Source organism: Notechis scutatus, chromosome 3 (genome assembly GCF_049901735.1).
Source record: "Notechis scutatus isolate UNSWTSFEM ecotype Mainland chromosome 3, rNotScu1.2, whole genome shotgun sequence".
NCBI lineage: Eukaryota > Metazoa > Chordata > Lepidosauria > Squamata > Elapidae > Notechis > Notechis scutatus.
In genome coordinates this window covers 158,618,876-158,640,949 of record NC_142011.1, presented here as the reverse complement: position 1 = coordinate 158,640,949, position 22,074 = coordinate 158,618,876, and the positions used below count along the sequence as shown (strand labels likewise).

The following is a 22,074-nucleotide window of genomic DNA, read 5'->3' as shown; positions in this document are numbered from 1 at the left end:
ATGATATATCACAATTCAAACAAGATTGAGTAAAGCCCAAATTGGCTCCTTTCAAATAATAGCTAAAGCACAAACTATGTTTTACACAACTGTTGGGATTCACACAGCAGGCAAAATGAAGCAAATCACCTTATGGTTGAGATATGTGTATGGATTATGATTGCCTAATAATAGACTGGTTTTTTTTCTTATTTGCTCACGGCATTAATTTATACAAAAGGCATTTAAAAGGGGACCAGGTGACCCTTCTAGCCAATCCACAAAGAATTAGATAATGTAGCAAGGGGGGAGAGGAGACCAGGTTATTGTGTCTAGTAACTGGCACAGAGCTTTTTAACTCCTGGGCCAATATCAGTTAAAATAACCTTTGTTGTCCTTTTTTTCTGTGAACACCCTGGCGCCCATTTTTTAAAAAATGCTCATTTTATGCTGTTGCCTTATGCATAGGGCAACACGGGTGAAAGAAAACAAACTACTTGCTTAGCTCTGCAGAGAAAAATACTACGCGTGTGTATCAGAGAGAGTAGAACATATTTTTTGGTTCCGTTTTGCAGACGTTTCAAAAACGAATACGTGGACACCACAATCCAGCAACAGGTCGGGCAGAGACGCCTCGCAACTCCTCAGGGTCACCAGTGGAAAAGCCCTTCGCGTCTTCTGGGGAGTGGAGAGCACAATCCAGCAACAGGTCGGGCAGAGGCGTCGCGCGGCTCCTCAGGGTCACAAGTGGAAAAGCCCTTCGCGTCTACCGGGGAGAAGCGAACCCCTTTTCCCCTTCGGCGGGAACTATCTTGGATAGAAGCCACCTCGCTGAGTTCAAAGGTGAGCTCCGTGGCGTCAAGGAAGGGACCGGCTTACCAACGAGGCCGGTCTCCTGGATGGACAGGTCTCTCTCCCCCCAGCGGCGCTTTCCCGCCCCAGAGTGCGAAGAGGCCGAAGGCGCGATGCGCTCCAGGACCTTCTGAGAGGAGACGGCGCGTGGGCGAGTCCCTCTGGCGCCGCGAGGTGTGTGTGCGTGTGTGTGTGTGTTTGCTCTGTGTGGATGTTTAAGGCCGAGAAGGAGGAGACGACTTGGCCGCGCTTTGCCCACCTCCCTTCGCAGCCGGAGCGGCTCGGAAGGCAGCCGCCGGGGCCTGTCCCTTTAAGGTACGACGCTGCCCGCCCTCCGGCCCTGTGCAAAGGCAGCCAAGCGGTGCCGCAGCCGAAGGAAAAGAGTTTGACTCTCCTCGCCCCAGTCGCTCCGCAAGCTGAAGCCAGGTGGCGGCTGGGGGCCAAGAAAGAGGTGGTCGCCAGGGAAGAAGCCGCCAGAGAGTGACTAAGGGGCCTCTGAAGGAGGGGAAGCGGGGCGGAGGTAAGCGAGCCGACCCGGCGAAGGGTGAGACCGCAGTGGAAGTATGAGGGAGCAAGCAGGGCGCGCGGGGGGGGGGGGGGTGTTGTCCCTTTAGAAAGGCAGGAGGTGAACGCACGGACCGATTCCCGCGGCTTTTTTTGTAGGCTCTGGAGCTTAGCATGATCTTCTGTTTTCGAAAGTGGCGTTTGTTGCGCCCCCTGCCCTGAAGCGAACTTTTCTTTGAAGCCTGGATGGCCGAGAGCGCTGCTCCATCTCTCCAGTTGTCCTTTGTATTCCCTCCCTCCGCCTTTTGCTGGTCCAAGCTTGAGTTTCCTTTATGAGCCTCGCTCTGCTGCCTTTTCGTCCTCCTTCCCCCCGTGAAATTTCTCATCCTCTCTCCCCCCCCTCCGCCCTAGGCGCTAGACCCGATTTAGCCAGGCGAAGCAGATGCGCCCGGTGGGGAGGGGAGAGCTGGGTTTTTTTTTTGGCTGGGATTGGATCTTAGCTGCCGCGTTGGAGGTTTCTTTTAAAGTCCTTTTTGTAAAAGTGCATGCAAGAGTTTGGGGGCTTACGCATTTGAGAAAATGTGCCTTGGCCAACTCTGTGGGCTTGACTAACGATTTACTGAGTTTCGCGTGCAATTCAAGTGGAAAATAAAATAATATGGTACGGATGAACAGGTGTGAATGACTTCCAAACAGCTTTGTTTGCTCTAAAAATGTTTCTCTATAGTTTTTTTTTTCATTGCCCAGCATTAAAAACGTTGAAATGTAGAATCAAACAAATGTTCAGCTGTCCTTTTTTTTTTTGGGGGGGGGGGGGTAATAATACATTTTGCATTGTGAAAGATCTCATCTCTCATCAATTGATCAATTGATCTTTCAATTGATAGACCAGTTTACCTGTAGGGAAGTTTAAGTGAAGGGCTGCCATTATGAAATTGTAAAAACTGAATTCAATGGGACAAGTTTCTGTTGACTAAAATTTCCAAAAGGTGATCATATGTTTTCTGATTATTGCCCTAAAACAATTTTCCAGTAAGGAATCTAAAATGACTGTTCAGATTATTATCCCTTATTTTGTAACTCTTAAGATCATGTTCAGTAATGTAGAAAATTAGCACCCACCCCTCTCCTAGAAGAATGAAATATTCTAGGAAATATTAAAAAGGCAGAATATTATAATTCCCTGGATGAAGAAAATGAGAAACATGTTTTAAAGACAAAGCAGCTTCTTGCAGTCCCTGCCTCCCCTTCAGCTCCAGGGTGATGAGATTAAGACATGGCCCTCAGGACATGATAGGATTACCCATCTCACCACATGGCACCTGGGAGATAACATTAGCCAGCACTCAGGTGAAGCCATGTGGTCCAGACAAAGTCTACAAAGTCAGCTAAGACTCCCGCCCCTGGGAGTCTGACAGCCAATGGGATACATTTCTTGCACAAGAACAGGAAACACTAAGGTGGGGCCCAACAGAAAGTATGAAACCAAGGGATTCTCAGCATCCCTGTCCTTTTTGCCCAGGAGCTCCAAGGCATATGGTCCTGTCCACCATTAAACCTTCTTTCCAAGCAACTTCCATGAATCCAGTGTCTTTTTCCCCACTTGGAACTGAACCCAGAAGGATATTTCTTCCAACTGTATATAAAGAACAATAATTCAAGAAAGAAACATAGAGATGTTTGTCATTTCAGGTTTTTTTCAAGTTGCTTTGCAAAAGTTCAGGTGTATCTAGTGAAAAGATGGTAGAATTTGTTCAACAATCAGGAACCTCCTCCCCATTTTTTGTTTGCTTTTTTATGTTTTGATGTTTCTCAGTTGCATTGGAAAAGAGTATGATAGGGAAATAGTAAGTAGAAAGATATTATTTGAGTATATAATATAACTGAATTAGAAGCAGAGATGCAAAATGCAGAGATTAAGTCACCTAGTATATCCTTTATCAATATAATATTCTGTTGATTAATATGTGGCACCCATCCAATTTCTTCTTCAGAAGCCTTGTTTGTAAAGTAATACTTCTATATAGCTGGAATTGAAATGAGGTTATGTTAAAACATGTTCCCATTTATCTGTCAGAAAGAATTCTTCTACATTAGTTCTAGGCCTCCTTTTCCTGTTCCTTCTGTTCCTCCATGAAATAAATATGTTGCAAATAAATACTTTACCGTGATAGGATTGTAACTAAAATAATTATATTTATTAGCGTTTAAAGTGTCATGCTTTACATAACTTTGAAGTCAATGGAAACATAATTGTCTTGACTTATAATTACATGAGAATTTTTTTTCCAAACATGCTGCTGATCTGAGCATAAAAAACTGAAGGGAAACGAAACAAAACAAACTGCCTTTGAGAATTATGGGATAAGGATGAAAGAAGCTTCGTCTTTTGCTCAGAAAATATGGGCTTTTCATAAGTACTTTTTATTTCAATACAGTTGGAACATTTTTTGAAATCTCCCTCCTGAACAAAAAATGAGGTTGTGGTACTTCCCCGGCTTCCTCATAATCAGTTTGCTGTACTTCTGGATTCCATCGTCCATGTGCTGCAACAAAGCTCTCTGTGCTAGTGATGTCAGCAAATGCCTAATACAGGTATGAGATAATTTACACCTACGCTTGATAAGAATCCAGACATTTTTCTGTAATAATAATTTTGAAAGAAGTGCCTGAAAGGAGAAGTTTTGTCTTGCGCTGAGGAGGTATTTATGTAGCTACCATGCATGTTGCCCTCAAACATAAGTGGGACGTTGCAGGTAAAATATTTCAGTTGGAGGAAGCACCTGGAAGAAGATGGTTGAAAATGTCTGAAGGCCCTATCTACCCTCTCCTTAAAATACTGAATTACCAGCTGAGATACCAGCTAAGATATCTCTTTGTTTTATCCAATGTACTTTTTTTTCCCATGCTGCATGGGCGTGTCCATGAATTGAAAGTTATTACTTACTTCTCATTTAAACACATCGTAAAACTGGATCTCTGGTACAAAACTTAAAATTGCTGTGAAAACTGTATGTGACAGAGTAGATACAGGAAAAATATATTGATCAAACAAATATAAAAACTGAGTTTTCATGATTTTTCTTAATATAGGGCTATAAAAGTTTACTATTCCATCAAAATTAAAATATTCTCTTTGAATGTAATTAAAATTATAGAACATGTTGCTAATACTGTAATTAACTTGTAATTAATTTTTGGAATTTGTTTTATCTACTCATAATTTTTTATATTATTGCAGATCAGGCTTATGTTTATATACTTTGTGCAATATATATATATATATATTAAAAACTCATAAGGAAGCATTATATTATGGCCAGAAATGAATATATTTTATTTATGTAAAATAGGCAAGCAATACATATTTTCTTTTGCTTTTTAGTTTTTTTGTAGAATGTTTAGAACTAAATAACATTAGGAAACATTAGGAAAAGCTGATGGATGACTAAGACTCTATGACTCAGTGAATATGGAAAAAGTTACATTCTGTATACTGAAATAAATAAGTATCTCATTTGGTGTTATTTGTTTACTTCAAAGTCTCTATAGCGTATTAGTAGGATCCCTGTGGAAGCTGTGGTAACATTTGTTGGCAAACATTTGCAAAAAAACAGAAATCCAAAGGAGATCAAATACTTTTTTTACAGAACTATGTGGCATGTTTATTTTTCTTTGTATTATCTTTGGGAAGTGATTCTAAGGATAGCATTGGGTATTTCATGTTTACTAAATGTTGTATGAATGTTTGCATTTATACAACCCTTGCTAGTTTAATTTTACCAATTATATAGACTTTTCCTAGTATTGGAGTACAGAATTTAAGTGTACATGCATTGATGATGATGAAGCATTGCTCCTAGTTATATTCTTATGTCTGGAATATACTCATCATCTCTTTAGCCAGATTGTCACTTAGAAAAAGTAGTCAAAGTAAAAATATCTCTGTAGGGAAACACAGAGATAAATGACAGATAGTTTTGAAGCATATAGTAATAAAATGGCCAGTTTTTCCAGTAACATATGACCAGAATTGTAAATTCAAAAATAGATTGGAAAGAAATCTAAAAATATATTTTCAAAAGAGATGAACAGTAATAGAATGGCAAACATGAGTCAGCATAGACAAATGTTCCAGAATGTGGCAAAAATCACCAGGAAGCAGAAGGTAAACATAATTTATCATGATAGGTGCATGTTACCATCCTAACTTACTTTTGTCTTTATTATTTTCCTGGCAACATGGATGCTTCTGAATAAAGCACTATGTTCCAACAATGTTTTTTACTCATCTTTATTATTTTTATAAATAACTCAAATACCTAATACTCCTTCCTCCTTCTGTTTTCTACACAATAACAAGCCCTGTGAGGTGAGTTGGGCTGAGAGTGACTTGCCCAAAGTCATCCACCTGGCTTTTATGCCCAAAGTGCAATTAGAACTCACAGCCTCCTGTTTCTAGCCTGGTAACTTAACCACTAGACCAAACTGGCTCTTTATATCTTTATTATATTTGCTTTAAATCTTTTTATTTGCTTTCTAAAAATTCTTAGTGCCACCTCTTGTACATACAAATGAAGATGGTAGTGCACAGTTTAATTTTTCAGGAGCCAGATTTCATTTAACCCAAATAAAGATTAGTCAAAGTATGGGCATGGATGCCAAGGGAAGTTTTTGCAGGCATTCTGGGACTCAGACTCATCTCATTACCTACCTTTGAATTATGCAATAATTATCCTGGAATAATAACCCCTGAACTGCAGCAGCTTGGTAACTGTGGGTGAATTAGAATTAGAAATGACTAATTCATCAAACATACATACTCTAATTCTAACACATACTTGAGGCTTATTTCTTGGCTGTTTTGCATACTGGTTTTAAGTAAACCTTAAACCACAAAGTTTTGTTACTAAGCTCAAAAAGTTTGTATTTCCTTTTTTTCAGGGGTGGGATTCATTTTTTTTAACAACCGGTTCTGGGGGCATGGCTTAGTTGGTGGGCGTGGCTTGGTGGTCATGTGACTGGGTGAGCATGGCTTGGTGGTCATGTTATTGGCTGGATGTGGCCAACTCAATATCACTCACATCGAGGCACGCATCTCCTCACCTGGCTTCTCATGACTGTGGGGATGCTGCAACAGTCGTAAGTGTGAAAAATGGTCATAAGTCACTTTTTTCAGTGCCATTATAACTTTGAATGGTCACTCCACACAAGCAAAGTACCAGCAAAGGAGGGGAAAAAAAACTCCAGAGAAGTTCCAGAAACAGGAGGTCTAGTCCTGCCAAGAACGTAATAAGGGTTAACAGAGAGGCAGTTTCGTAAGCAACACCAGAATGTTTCCTTCCTGCCTTCCTTACAGGATTAGGCTAGTAATTTCTTCTAACAACCGGTTCTCCAAACTGCTTAACAATCGGTTCTAGCGAATAGGTACAATTCAGTGTACTTTGCTTGGTATTTTTTTTAACATTGAGCATCAGTTTTATAATTGTAACTATCCAACTATAGGCAATACCTTTTTTTGAAACTATATTTTAAATTAAAAAGAAAAGGGAAAAAGCAACTTCCAGAATGTGAGACTTTACTGAAATTATAGTGTTTAACACCAATAAGGCTTCACTGTAAATATCTTTTGGCTTTTAAAGAGAGAACTGGTATATAACATTTAAATCTATTACATGATTAAAAGTGCTTAATCTTTTGCCCCATATGTTAAAGAAGTAAAGATGAATATATTTCTGTGTGATTAAGTATACTTAATAATAGTCCTATGAGGAAATTCTTCACTCTTATCAAGTTAACAAATTGAATAATTTGTTTTTAGAAACCTTTTCAGTTTTCTTTTTTAGTACTGAACATTTTTGTAATTTTCATAATTAAATTTAATAATGAACTTTTGTTTAAAACAAACCTTAACAAAAATACAGTTTTGGCACATTTCATGGTTCACTGACAGTTCAAACAGTAATTAGTGTCTTGATAAAACACCTTAATTTATAAATACATTATAAGGGGTTATCCCTAAATTAAGATTCTTTATCTGAAAAAAAAATCGTATATAAAAGCCCTGATTAAATATTCAAGTTTTGGTGGATAATGTGTAAGTTAAGTTACCCTCTGAGATAGAAGTATTTGATTTTTATAAGACATTTGTTTTCTATAATAAGAACTTTTACTGAAGAGAGGGGAATCTAGTATTAATCAATTTCTTTCCTTCATGTGGGTAGAAAAGATTGCATGAACTGTACTCCATTTTATAGAATGCAGGGAATGGTCGACATAAATATTTATTTTATCAGCTGTGCAACAGATGTGAATGAAGTCAACCATCTTGTATTGAAACCTACTTGATTTGTTTTGTCTTGCTGGATAGTTCTCTTTAAACCCTGTTCAGATACAATTTCAAGAAAGTATCATAAACTTTTCAGCAATCTCAACTTATTTAACTCATGAAGAAAATGAGTTCATACAAAAATTAAATCTCTAAACTGTAACAATATAAGTAAATATGTTGTTTCTAGCAGATCATATTGATATTTCCAGCAAATGAATGACAGCATTGTGACATGATATGATTTGTATTGGTGAATCGAATTCAACATACTGTGACTTTTCTTAATGCTTAAATCCAATCTCTTGGGTTCTTATACCATAAGCAAAAAATGGGGACTGATTTTGGCTTAATATGCCCTGTGAAGTCAGCTTTGAATGAACAACGAAGATATATTTCTGTACCAGATTCTTCATTGCCTTCAAAGAAAGTAGAGTTCTAATATACTGGAAAAGTTCCTAAAAAATGAGGGAGATCTTCAGAGATGTATCTGCCTTGTGTATTGGCATAGTCAAGCATTGGGAATTGTCCACAGGAAACATTTTATGACATTTTGTGTTATGTTATAAAATGCTTAATGATAATTTTATGTCCTAAAATGTTTTATAAAATTTGCCAAATTTCAATTCCACTGGAATAATTGGTCATCAATTTCAGATGCATTCTGGAAGTTAATCCTTTGAGAGACGGTGGTTGGAAAAAAAATTGCTGTATAATGCACCATTTTGCCCAGTTAAAGATTACAGATATGAAAGTTTTAATAGTCTATAGATTGCTTAATATTGTATCCTGGTAGCACTATGATACATAGATCTGTAAAAGTATAAAATAAGTAAATATATGTATATATCTGCATCTGCTCTTGTCTTATTATGAGATTAGAAATGGGGCTGTCCATAATTTGTAAAGCATTTCCCAAGAATTGAGTATTATCCAAAGTTCTTTGTGGGGACGAGGTGGGTGGGTGTTGTAATGAAATAACTTTTACCATGCCGTGTTTCTACTGTATATATGCATTATCTAGGAGCTGTGTCAGTGCCGACCTGGTGAAGGAAACTGTTCTTGCTGCAAGGAGTGCATGCTCTGTCTAGGCACACTTTGGGATGAATGCTGTGACTGTGTTGGTAAGTTCATGTTTTTTTCCCCTATACCAAAACCAGCTGTTTTCAGTAGCAATTTTCAATGATTTAACAGCTTTTAAAGTTTATGCCAAAAGGAGCTACAGGTAGAATAATGGGTATTTTATATTTAATTCAGTGTGTACATGAATGTAAGATTAGCTATTTATGAAGGAGGAAGTTACTCATGAAGTAACTCTTGGTGCTTTAAGCCAAAATTCATGAAATGTGTAGCTCATCCTATGTTGGAGGAAAAACTTTTATTAGGGTTGAGAAAAGATAGTGTATGCTGAAAATCTTTCTGAAAAACATTGTTTTGATTAGTGTTTTTTTTTCAGAGTTGGAAAACAGTGGTTTAAGACATAATGGATACATGCAACCTGCTAGATTAGACTAAAATGGGCTTAAGTGCTTTGTGAGTCAGCATGTAGGAAGCCAGCCATTGTATGTTGAATGTTGTTTGAACAATGCAAAAATCTGAAACTTTATTTTGAAATGTTTAATTTTTCATTTAATTTTAATCTGTTTTGACATTTTTTATTTGTTTGAATGTGCAATATACTATGCAGACAGGAATTAATGTTTAGTTAACCCAACCACAATGTAACCTGCCAGCTATCATTATACTCTGTAGTGCTTAATGCATTTTTCTTCAGTTTTTCATTGCTATTAAATGTTCGTGAATGGTATATGCACACCTATCTGCTTATGGAAATATGCCCATAGCAGTGGGCAGAACAAAGCTGAGGATTTATTAATGTTGATTGATTGGAAGAAATCTCAGCTTGGCACTTTCAGCTGATATTAAATGCTAAATTCCCAATTGTAATGAATTACATTGAGGCCTTAAGGAAAGCTGAGTCTTTATTTTCTAATGTTGTTTTGGGGAAAGATGATCCTTTCCACATATTTTATGGCCGCATCACACTGTGATAATGTTGATCTGCTGGATGTTGTGAAGGAGCTTATTCTTGCTGCAATCTGCCAAGCCAATCTGAGAGTGAATTGTTTGTTTTATGAAGACTTACTGAGATAGAGTTAGGATTCATTACAAGCTAGATTTGTCTGGAAAGAGAATGAGGAGTCTCTATTTTTAGGAGTCTCTAGACCAGTTCATAAATTATGGGAGAAATTAGATTGCAGTTTCCTATGATTTGAAATATATACCACTCAGAGCTGGTATTCAACAGGTTCTGACCAGTTCTGGAGAACCGGTAGTGGAAATTTTGAATAGTTCGGAGAACCGGCAAATACCACCTCTGACTGGAGATTTTACAGTAGCCTTCCTCTGCCACGCCCACCAAGCCACGCCCACAGAACCAGTAGTAAAAAAAAAAATTGAATCCCACCACTGATACTACTGCAATATCAGTAAAAAGGAGCTGTAGAATATAGGGAATTCTTATAACTACTTGTTACATAAAAAACAGCAGTTCCCTAAGAAAGTAATGAACAACACTGGTATGGAAAAATGTGCTATCCATCCACCCTGTTGTTTTTATTGATGTTACTGTAGGGATTTAGCTGGAGTGAATTATCTGGTTCCAATAATTAAGTGAATTCCTGCTTGGAAGAATAGTTGGATAAGAAAGTTTCACTTCTTATAAAGCCAGAGCTTCCCAGACAAAGAATGAAAGGTGCAAAAAAGTAGGGCCAGATTTAAACTCCAGTGAGGATTTAAAGGGGTTGACAGAAGACAGTCAACTGCTCATAAAGCTAATTAGGCAGTGACCAATTCTTATCTATCCTGTTTCACTGTCACAACTGCTAGTATAGATTCTTCTGAAATTCAAGCAGGGAACTTTACGTGACTCTGCTGGCTTACAATTTCATTTTCAGTAAAAAATGAGTGGCAGCATTTAGTATACTTCCCCTTACCTCAAAGTTACAACACAAACTATATTGTGGTCATAGCTAACAGTATTATTTTAGATATTGTTACATTTCTGAGTGCTAGATTTACCCAGCTGTTAGTTGCTCTGGACAACTGTCTCTAAAGACAAGGAAATATTTTTTCTATTCATCTGAATTGTGCAGTTTAAAAAAAAACCAATGCAAAATTGCAGGTGTTCTGGGCCATCATCAAAAGACAGGCTACACATTTATGAACAACAAAGAAAAGCTGGTTCAGGTTTACAGTTGTGTGTTGCTGTACAAAATGGAAAAAGGGAAAAGTATACAATGATGCTGTAGTTATGATTAGTTAGAGAACAAGGGATCAGGTGCTTGAATTGCTCCTGACAAATTTTGGATTTCTACTATGTAATGTTTATACTAAAGTTCATTAGGTGATTATAGTTCAGGGGTGATTATGCTATTTGAATCTTAAATTGCTGCTTACAGGTTACTAAAGGATATGTGGGTAACCATAGCAAACTGTTCTTAAGATCTGTTTGAGGAAAAAAACTGAAAAGAAATTACTGTAGATCATGCCCTAATTAAAAAGGAAAAGCAGCTATGAGCACAAATGCTATATAATGTCAATACTTCTCCATATAATGTTCAGTGTTTCTTTGCAAACACACTAGACTATTAGAGGGGCATAATACAACAGAAACAAAAAGAGATTTGAACTATATAGAGAGGTAGCTCTTGAAGTACAACCATTCAAACTTACAATGTCGTTGAAAAATGTGACTAAAAAGCATTCCTTGCACTTACTACTGTGATCAAAATTTGGGCACTTGGCAACCAACATCTATTTATGACAGTTGCAGCATCCTGGGGTCATATGATTGCCATCTGAGACTTTCCCAGCCATCTTCCAACAAATAGAGTCAATGGGGAAAGCCAGATTTATAAACCATGTGATTCACTTAATTGCAGTAATTCACTTAACAACTGCGGCAAAAAAAGGTCACAAAATTGGGTGTGAATCACTTAACAACTCCCTTGCATAACAACCGAAATTCTGGTCTCAATTGTGGTTGTAAGTTGAGGACTACCTTTAAGTGATTTCCTTGTATCATATATTGTCAAAGTATAATGCTAAACAATTACAAATGGTGTAAATTAAATTGCCCATTATATAATATATATTACTGCTGGATCAGATTGTTAGTGCTAATATTTGTGTAGATACTATCAACAGGCATCATCTACTACAACATATTTTCACTTTAGATATTGGAATAATTACTTAAGATGTTCTCTTGAAACTTTATTTTAGTGGATGCATTGTATTTTTATAGTTAGCATAATATATTAAGGATTGTATTGAGTACTTCAGAAACGAAATGCAGCGAAACAATTTTTCAGACTGTAGTTTCATATTTAATTTATTTTAAATTGTAAAAGTGAATTCATATGCCTTGCTGTCTTTAGGGAAGAGTGAGATTCTGGTGCACTAGCTCAGTATTAGTGAATTAGCACATCCCAACTTGTGCGAGCAGTGGGCAAGTGCGTGCCCATGTGCTTTATTTGCATGAGTAGGTGATGCACATACCCCCTGCTTGTGCAAATGGAGCTGCGCCCGTGTGTGTGCCTGCCAACCATCCCCTCTCCTCCCCCCCCCCCACTGGTCCGCAAAACTGAAAAGATTGAGAAACTCTGTTCTAAGCCATCTCCATGACTTTCCATCCTTTTCTGGAGGGAGAGAATCAGGTTATATTGAAACTGTGGTATTGTTTGTTGCAACTGCTGAGTTAAAAAGCATCTGGATCAAAGATTCAGATAGTTGTATTTATAATCCTTGGTCTCTTCTTCCCCAACTTAAACAGGATGAAAAGTTCCTTTATTCTCATTAAAAGGGTCTTAATCTATTTAGTTTGTGGCGTTTAAGTTCAGGGATGACTCACATCCTGGTCAGCACTTCTTCACTCTCCTACCATCGGGTAGGAGATATAGAAGCATAGCTAGCTGCACCAACAGGCTGAAGAACAGTTTCTACCTGTGGGCTGTCAGACTCCTGAATGGAAAATAACTTCATGTCAACATAGTATTATGATAGACTTGCGGGGCTGGCGCGTTGTGCAACAAGGTCACATAGTGTAATAAGATTGGGATTGGGTTAGGGACTTCTGTCTTCACTGTGAGTTGTGTTGGGGGTGGGGTGCACGAAGGGAGGCTCAGCTAATGTCATTGTACACATGTTGTACTCTGACAATAAAGGTTGATGGATTGATTATGACCGTTGCAGCATCTACATGATCACGTGATCAGAATTCAGATGCTTGGCAACTAATATTTATGATGGTCATGTGACCTTTTGTGACTTAACAACTGCAGTGATTCACTTAATAACTATGGCAAAAAAGGTCGTAAATTGGGGGCAAAACTCACGTAACAATTGTCTCGCTTAGTAATTTTGGGCTCAGTTGTAATCATAATTGGAGGACTATCTGATTTTTTTAAAAGAGAAAAAAAAGAAAATGCTTTTTTAAATTCACCTTACAGCAAAATCTCAGAAGCAGCTTTTGTAAATGCCTATAACGTCAACTTTATTAACATTATTTCTCTAATATTCTTATGGGCACTGGTAGTTGAAAAACTTGTCAACTTGTCTACAGGTATGTGTAACCCTCGGAACTATAGTGACACACCACCCACTTCGAAAAGTACTGTGGAGGAGCTGCAAGAGCCGATCGCTTCCCTTTTCCGAGCACTTACAGAAGGCGACACTAACCTGAGCTGGAAAATTGTGTCCTTTTCTGCTGCAGAGGAGCTGTCACCTCATGAGAATTTAGTCTCAGTTTTAGAAACAGTGAACCATCCTCAGCATCACAATGTTTCCGTTTCAAACAACGTTCATCCTCCATATTCTAGTGAAAAAGGTAAAAGATTGTGGTTGAAAGATTGAATTTTTTTTGGGGGGGGGGCGGGTATTTGCAAGTTTAAGCTTTTAAAATGAGGTGTGGTGATTTTCATCTTATTTTTAAAAATCACATAAATATCTCTGCTCCAAATATGGGAAACAACTATGTGCAGTGATCTATTATATTATTATAGGGAAAGAGATATAAAACCAATAAGGAGTTTATTTAGAAGTGTTATTTGAATGATCTGTGATTTATTTAAACCTTGGTCAAAAATCTATCTTCTGCTTTGGTCACTTAGAACGCATATGTACTGTGGTTTACTTTGATGACTGCCTGTCGATACACCAGTGCAAGATCTCTTGTGACTCTATGGGTGCCTCCAAATACCGATGGTTTCACAACGCCTGCTGTGAATGTATTGGACCTGACTGTGTCGACTACGGGAGTAAAATTGTAAGATGCTCAAACTGTATGTTCTGAAATTAAACTATTCAATTTTAAAATGGCAGACACCAAAGAATGGATGGGTGGGAGGTATACTTTGCATATACAGGTAGTTCTCAACTTACAACACTTCATTTAGTGACCAAACTGAAACTGGAAAAAAGTGACTTATGACTGTTTTTCAGAGATACGATCTTTGCAGTGTTCCCACGATCATATGATAGCTTTTTGCAACCTTCTGACAAGCAAAGTCAACAGGGAAGCCAGATTTACTTAACAACCGTGTTACTAACAACTTCAGTGATTCACTTAACAACTGTTGTAAACTGGGGCAAAACTCACTTAACAATTGTCTCCCTTACCAACAGAAATTTTAGGCTGAATTGTGGTCGTAAGTTGAGAACTGCCTGTATTACTTTGGATGGTACAGCTGCAGCACAGTTGAAAGGAAAGACATGTATAATATTTTAAATATGTAATTTTACACTTTAAATCATTGGAACAATTAATCAGTAAATGTTTAGATTTGGTTTTGATTGGGCAATGTATGAAGTTTCGTAACTTGGATTTTATTTCAGGCTATTGATTAATCTGCATGTATGATTTTAAGTAGATGATCATGAAGTTTTATCAGAATTATAATTTGAAATTCTGAATTAAGCACTATTTTATTTTTTGAGCTTTTCACATGGGCCAGTTGTGGACTGTGAATTGCTTTTATATGCCATGCAGATTACCCCAGCAATAGCTATTTGTTTTTAAAAAAGAAAAGGAATTTAGATTGCTCTTTTGTTTTAAAAATTTACCCTCCTTATGAATAGCCCCTTATTAAAAATAATGATAAACTTAATTATATCCTTTTTATTATACCCTTCTTTTCTTTGCTTCCCTGACTAGCTAGTTCGTTTTGAACAAAATGGATATTAAATTATAAATTGTAGTAATTCAGAAAATATAAATAAAAACAATATGGAGTTTAGATTAAATAGGAAATTATTTTAAAAATCATAGCCAATGCTGTCTACTAAAATTTATATACTTGACTGCCCATTTTCCCATTTCCCATTTTCCCATAGATTCTCATAATACACTATTTAATTGTTAGTGTTAACAAACTGCCTAATTTATTACTGTCATTTGCTGTTTATGCTTTTATATGAAAATATGTCTAGAAACTGATATTTTCATGATATTTGTGATTGCATTCAGGTTGGGATTGTAAAGAAATGGTTACTGTTCTCAAAGATCAGAGTAGGATTTTTCTAACTTTTTCAGGTGGAACCTATTAAAGAGAAAAAAATTCCTAGAATCCCTGATCAAAACTCAAGGTTTAGGAATAAAAAACTGGCTGTGTTCCAAGTGTCCACAGAATCAATTTGTTTTCTGCAGAGCATATTTAAAATAATTCTGGAGCACTCGGTTGCTAAATAGGGTCCTGCAAAGCCTCTTCCCATCTCCAACAGACATTGGAGATTTAGCCAAAAGTTATTTCTACTGCTATGCATTTATCAGGTGAGATAACATCAGGCAGCTTCACATGGAACAGTTGTTTTCCGGTCATTCAGTGCCCAGTTGAAAGCACCAGTGGTCCTCGATTTATGACCATAATGGAGCCTGGAATTTCTGTCTTAAATTATGATGGTTGTAAGTCAAGGCACCCATGTGAATGGACCTGAACTCATGTATGTGTTTTTGAGGTGATCATTAAAGTGAATGCTGCAATCGTTAAGTAAACACTGCAATTGTTAAGCAAATCCATGTATTCCTATGGGCCTTTTTTTGCCAGATTCTGGCTGCAAAGGCCAGAGCATTGTAAATATTGTAAAGCATGGTCATGTGACTACGAAATTCTGCAACCAGCTGTAAAGATGATCCAGATATCAAAGCACCTGAAATATGGTCAAGTGACAGCAGGAAGTGTGCAGTCCTCGGAACTCCACAACTCGCTTTTGGATGGGAGGTTTGTCTCAAACAATTGCTTGGTACAGTTAGGACAAAACAGGATTACCTGTATCTAATATTTCTAAATGTGAGCTACAGTTAAACCTTGGTATATTTTATCTAATTTAAGACAGTCTGAGTGGTAAACCTCAATACTTTTCATTCAGAACTAGTATATAGTTGTAACACTGGATTTCCATGGGGAAAAGATATAGAACTGCTTAAAGAAATTGTCTGTATATAAAATCTTTCTCCTTCCTTATTCCAGTTCATTTATTTTGCAAATAAATGGCCTTACATCTTTGATGGCTGGGGAATTCTGGGAGTTGAAATCTATACATCAGAAAATTGCCAAGATTGAGAAACAATGTTGTAGACAATGATTCCACTGTATTATTTTTAATTTCTCCAAACATTCAGGGCAACCAATTAATTGTTGTTCGCTGTGTCTTAACAAATTACAGCAAGAGATGATGAAATCAGCACTGCAAGTACTTCCAAATTTGGAAGGGGTGGCTGGGATTTAATCCTCTCAGATACAGCTCCATTAATACACAGATGACCATATTCAGCAGCTTCCCCGCTCCATGTAGAATTCTTTGATTTTATAATGTATATCTTATGGTCTTGCTTCCTGGAGGAAACAGTAACAGTCCTATAGGTAATTTTACTTGATTCTGTCTATAACAGATAATTATACCTTAAAATGGAGGACTGGTATAACAAGTTACGCAACCGAGTAGCTTTTAGTCAATTGGTAATGTATTGAAATAGGAAGTCTGTTCTATAAAGTGGCAAAGACAATTGTTCAATTTAATAGTCTTGAGTAAAAAAAAAAAATTTATATAATTTTGAATGCTCAGTCTGTAAAATGCATAATTCTGATTATTATTTTCTCATTCTGTTACGGTGGATTTATGAGATTATTGTAATAGTTTAAAAAGTATTGCAAGAAATAATTGAATTCGGAATGACTGTTGTAGAAATTCAACCTTTAAATATGTATTAGAAAGAGTGGTTCTGTTAATCTACAGTGTAATCCATAATACAATTAAAATAATCTTCCAGATGAACATGCAATTACAGCAATAATTTACAACACTATTAAATATTTTCTTACTTTTTATATTGTTCAAGAATGTTTTAATAAACAACACCTTGTTTATCTGTTTTGTTCATTGTTGTCTGCTTTAATCAGTAGTGGAATTATTAATATTAGTTTGCTTGTAGGAATTTTTATACTGAACATGGCAAGCCTGCACTATTGCTAAGAAAACTGCATGCATGTCTCAGTGAAATCACCACGGGTAAGTTTGACTCAAAGGAGAATTCAGCTTTAGCCATTTTGAATGTCTTCAGTGCAGCAAACTGGGATAAAAATAGTTTACAAAATGGATACCTATTTAATAGAATAGGTATAAGTAGATAGAGGAGGTCAGCCTCAGGCCTGGATAGAAGCTGTGTTGCTCTTGCTGTTTGATTGTCATTGTCAGGTCCTAGGCAAGAGGATGTGCCTACCCAGAGGATGTGAGCTTTGTCTCCTAAAACCTATCAGCAACCTTGGATATCATTAATCATGATCAATCTGAGCTACCTGCATGATTGAATACTTGGGAGGCTATTCACAGTGGTTCTTCTCCTTTCTCAGTGGAAGAAAACAAATCATTCTAATAGCCTATGATGTGTGACATGCCATGAGGTTCCGTTTTTTTTCCTTGCTAACCTCTACAAGAGGTTGTTGAGAGAAGTCATCTTTTGATTTGGAGTAAAGCATAATCAATATTTTTGTGATACCAACTTTATGTCACCATCTCAGGCTGCATCAGTGATGAGGTTGAGACTGAAAGAGAATTTGGGGGCTCAAGCTAAAAATCCCTAATCCCTATCCCATACACTTCCTTGGGAAATACACGTTCCCAAAGAATTTAATACTGACAGCCGTAAAACATTTAGAAAAACCAAGGAATGCTGATAAGCTAAGAAAAATGAGGTGGTGGTGGGAGGGATAGGATAGGATAAAACCAGAACAGAACTGGAAGGGACCTTGGAGATCTTCTAGTCCAGCCCCCTTGCTCAAACAGGAGAATCTATTTCATTTCAGAAATTATTTCAAAACCCCATTGTCGTTATGGTTCTGCCCTATTAACTTTTAATTACATCCTAATGTTTCACTGACCTCACTAGGCACATGACATGTTATACAGGTAGCTGTCATTGGCTTACGACCAGAGTTAGGTCCAGAATTTCCATTGTCAAGCAAAGCTGTTTTTAAGTGATTTGTGCCCAATTTTACAACCTGTGAATGTTGCAAGATTCTCCTACTTCAGGTAGTTTGGTGACAGCAAGCATACCAACCAGAGCTTGACAAAGGCCCTCCTGGCTTTAATTTCCACCTGACCTCCAGCAGTAGTTGTGAGATAAGGCGAACCGAACCACAAATGAAGGAACTGTGCCTTAGGTTCAGTCTCAATAAATAAAGAGCAAATTTATTTTTAGGGGGATCAGTTTCAGCCTGTTTTTTATATTATAATCAAATAATATATTATTCATTATAATCAAAGCACAAAGATTTTCCTGGGGAGTTCACCTGAGTAGGAGACCAGGACACAATACAGTGAAGCACAATTTGCTTTATTGACTGCTGGAGTCAAACACAGGCCTAAGGAAGGGTAGGGTTACAATCCATCTTTATAGACTTAGGCAAATTATATATAGGATTGTACACATCAGCAAGATATTTAATTTATTACAAGTAGTCCTCAACTTACAACCAGGGATGGGCTTCAAAAATTTTAGTAACGGGTTCTCTTCCTGGTTGCTGGGTGGGCGTGGTCTATAGTCAGCCTCCTGCACCATGGCAGGGAGGGGTGTTTTTGCCTTCCCGGGCTCCGGAGGCTTTCCTCGAGCCTTCAGGAGGGCAAAAATGGCCTCCCCGGGCTCCAAAGGCTCTCTGGAAGCCAGAAATGAACCTTCCCGAACTTCGGGGGGGGGGGGGGCTGCCTTTTGCCCTCCTGGAGCCTTCACACTAGCCTTGCACTTACTTGCATACAAAACGGACCGCATGGGGACTCCTGGGAGGGGAGGGGGCAGCCAGAAGTGGGATTTGGGGGTTCTCTGAACTATGCAGAATCTTAGCTAGGAGCTCTCCTGAACTCCTGCGAACCCCCAGCAGCTGACCCCTGCTTACAACCATTCATTTAGTGATCATTCCACGGTGGTGGTGAAAAAGCTTGAGTGAATTACATGTAGAAAATTTTCTCATATACACATAGATACCTGCACATCTTTCTGGCAGTAAACAGGGTTACTGTGTACTTAAAAAGCTTTATTAAGAGAGTTAGGAATTTGCATTTTTAAAAGACATGGAAAATTACAAAATACAGGCAAATATTATTTTAACATGATTTACATACTCTGTAAACAGAGCACAGCTATTCAGGATAACATCTACTGTGGAAGAAACTCAGCAAAGTTTAAGAAGCAATGCACTGGCTCTAGTTATGTTAGACTTAATAAATGACAGAATTATTCCAAGTCAAAACATTTCACCCTTGTACATCATCAAAAGAGTTAATAAAAATAACTAGCTACGGATGTTTGTAATGTTAGTACAAGATGAAGTTAAATGGGGAAAGTCTTGGTTCAGAATTTCTGTGGCTTCCAAAAAGCATTCCAAAAAGGTTACAGCATCATCCTCTGGAGCATGAAACAAAGTCCAATTATGTAGATAAGTTCTAAGGAAGGGCTACCTGGACCTCAGTGATGTCTAGTCTAATGGTGAGAATGCAGGGTTTTAATCCACCTTTCCAGAGATTACTGTTCAATAATTAATTCTGAAGCATTCTGATTACTTAGAAATCATTAAGAGTAACTGGTGATTATCCACCACTGAACATGGCAAGGAGATTAGGAAGGGGCCACACTATCTCCCTACTAGAGATTTATTGGCTACCAAAGCCAATAGTGCCTCTAAAACAGCATTAGATTTTGCCTCCTCTGTCAATGGACTGTGTGCCCAGAATTCCTTCCTTGGAGCAAGAGAGGAAGATGAAAAGATACAGAGCTAGGCGCCACCACAAGTTGCAACTCCCAAATGAAAGAAGCAAAATTGGCAGCCAAACTGAAGATCTCAGTTCAAAATGGGAAAATGGCCAACACTGAAACTGACTGGTAAATATCCATTTAGTTGCATTTCTTCTTACCTCCCTGACTTCAGACCTGAAGATAAGATATGAATGATATGAGCTATGATCTAATCCTAATCGATAAAATCAAGAGGTATGTTCTAACCCATACCCAGAGGGCCAGGCTGGAGAAAAAGCCAAGTTTTCAAGGCCTCATGAAAGTCCAACAGGAATGGGCCAATCTAATTTCAGATTGAATGATTTTCCACAGAGCACATGCCAGAGCAAAAGTTTTCCTTCTGGGCTCTACCAACCAATATTACCTACTGATGGTACCCAGAGCATGCTCTTTCTGCTCAATCATATAGGACAGATAAAAACAATTGGGAAGAGATGGTCCTATAAGTAATCTGGTGGCGAAAATCGGCATCTTGAATTGCACCCAGAAGCACACTAGAAGCCAATGCAGCTCTTGGAGCAGTTGTGTCACATGTGGATGAATAACTGGCACCAGTATTTGTCCATACTGCTATATTTTACTCCAGTTGAAACTTATAAATACAGTTACAAATACAGCCCCACATAAAATGTACTACTGTAGTCCAAACTGGAGGTCACAAGGACAGGAGTGATCATGAGCAGGGCCTTCATTCTGAGAATAGGCATACCCTCAGCTGTGGAAAGGGCCTGGTAGCCATGGCTACTATCTGCTCTTCAAGCAGGACCCATGAACCTCAAAACGTGCAGTCAGTCTGTCTTGTGCCACTCCATCTAGAATCAAAGATGGAAGGTCCCCAGAGCCATGATATCCAGAAATCCAGAACGACACAATCTTGTTTGGGATGACTTGAATATTAATCACAACCTAAACAAAAGACTAGAAGGATCAAAGTATTTATAAATATGAATAAATATGTGAACAGATGAATTAACTAATGATTCATCATTAACTGATTGCTTTTTCTTGCAACCCTTTCCCATAATTAATTTGCAAACATTGGCCAGGAATCCATGTGTAGCAATATGAAGCTAGAACATTCTGTGAATGTTCTATGAGTTTAGCAATAACCAGGAAATAGGGAGGGAGGGTTTAAATCCAAATTACAGAACACCTGAAAGGGAAAAAGACAGTTGGCAGCATATTCAATTTCAAAAGAAATCAGGTCAGATCAACATGTTCTTGCCTGTTTCCTTAGGTCATAACGAGAGGTGTCTTATTGCATGTTTAAATTCTAAACAAATCTGGCAGGACTCCCATTCACTGATAATTAAACAAAGTTGGAAAAAATAGTCTACATATCCGAACATACATTTCATTTCCAGGAGTCTCTTTTGGAGGACTATTCAGAATTTTGGACTGACTTTGTTTTTGTTAAATAAACTATTAGAAATATTTATATTTATATTTATATTAATAAATTAATATTAATGTATGTAGTGGGGTATGTAAGTCTAATTTTGTTGAATAAATACTGTACACATTTCTGGGGCTTTTTTTTCTACACATACTTGTAATTTAAACAAAATAGAGAGTGGCATGGTGGTGTCAGTGGAGAAGAAGCTTGTCTCCCACTCTGAAGGCTGAGAGTTCAATCCTAGATAGTGGCAGATGTTTCTCTCCTAGGGCGCAAAGAAAAAAAATCTGCTCTGAACTCCATGTTGTATCAAGAGGTGCATCTGGCCAGTGAACACTCAGCTCCATCCAGTCACCCCAACTCTATCCTGAATTAAGGGATAACAGGGTCATAAAAAGGGAGTACTGTATAATAAAAAATAAAACTGGAAAGTTATTTACTGCTTTCCTTAAAAGCAGCTGCTTCTGAGTTAATTCTGCTTCTGAGAGAAATACATTTTTTAAAAGTTATATTTTGCAAACTTGCAGACATAGTAGGAAAAGGTAAGAACATATGATATACATTTGAAACTGTTGGCATTAAAAGTCTAGAGATTTTCAGTCATCCAGGACATGGTTGTCCCAAAGGTGCTTTTTTTCAGGAGGTAACTGGACTTGTTGGCATTACATTTCT

At 37.6% G+C, this 22,074-nt stretch overlaps 1 protein-coding gene across 5 annotated transcripts; it reads left to right on the top strand.

Annotated features, from left to right (window-relative positions):
* The first annotated feature begins 672 nt into the window (after window positions 1-672).
* On the top strand, window positions 673-17,088 carry TWSG1 (twisted gastrulation BMP signaling modulator 1). Of its 5 annotated transcripts, none has more exons than XM_087961517.1 (5): window positions 673-822; window positions 3,774-3,930; window positions 8,688-8,787; window positions 13,290-13,553; window positions 13,837-17,088. In XM_087961517.1, the coding sequence occupies exons 2-5, from the start codon at window positions 3,811-3,813 to the stop codon at window positions 14,016-14,018; spliced, it is 666 nt and encodes a 221-aa protein (XP_087817643.1). In that variant the 5' UTR covers window positions 673-822; window positions 3,774-3,810; the 3' UTR covers window positions 14,019-17,088. The 5 variants fall into 5 exon arrangements, with proteins under 5 accessions (XP_087817643.1, XP_087817644.1, XP_026527705.2 ...); XM_087961518.1 differs by having other exon boundaries at window positions 719-1,005; XM_026671920.2 differs by lacking the exon at window positions 673-822 and adding an exon at window positions 977-1,146.
* The last annotated feature ends 4,986 nt before the right edge of the window (window positions 17,089-22,074 follow it).

What these genes read in the sequence shown, in the direction of transcription:
- TWSG1 (XM_087961517.1), top strand. Translation starts at nt 3,811, where the DNA reads ATGAGGTTGTGGTACTTCCCCGGCTTCCTCATAATCAGTTTGCTGTAC. An exon ending in TCAGCAAATGCCTAATACAG is followed by an intron (nt 3,931 to 8,687) that starts GTATGAGATAAT and finishes TGCATTATCTAG; the next exon opens with GAGCTGTGTCAGTGCCGACC. An exon ending in TCCATATTCTAGTGAAAAAG is followed by an intron (nt 13,554 to 13,836) that starts GTAAAAGATTGT and finishes TTGGTCACTTAG; the next exon opens with AACGCATATGTACTGTGGTT.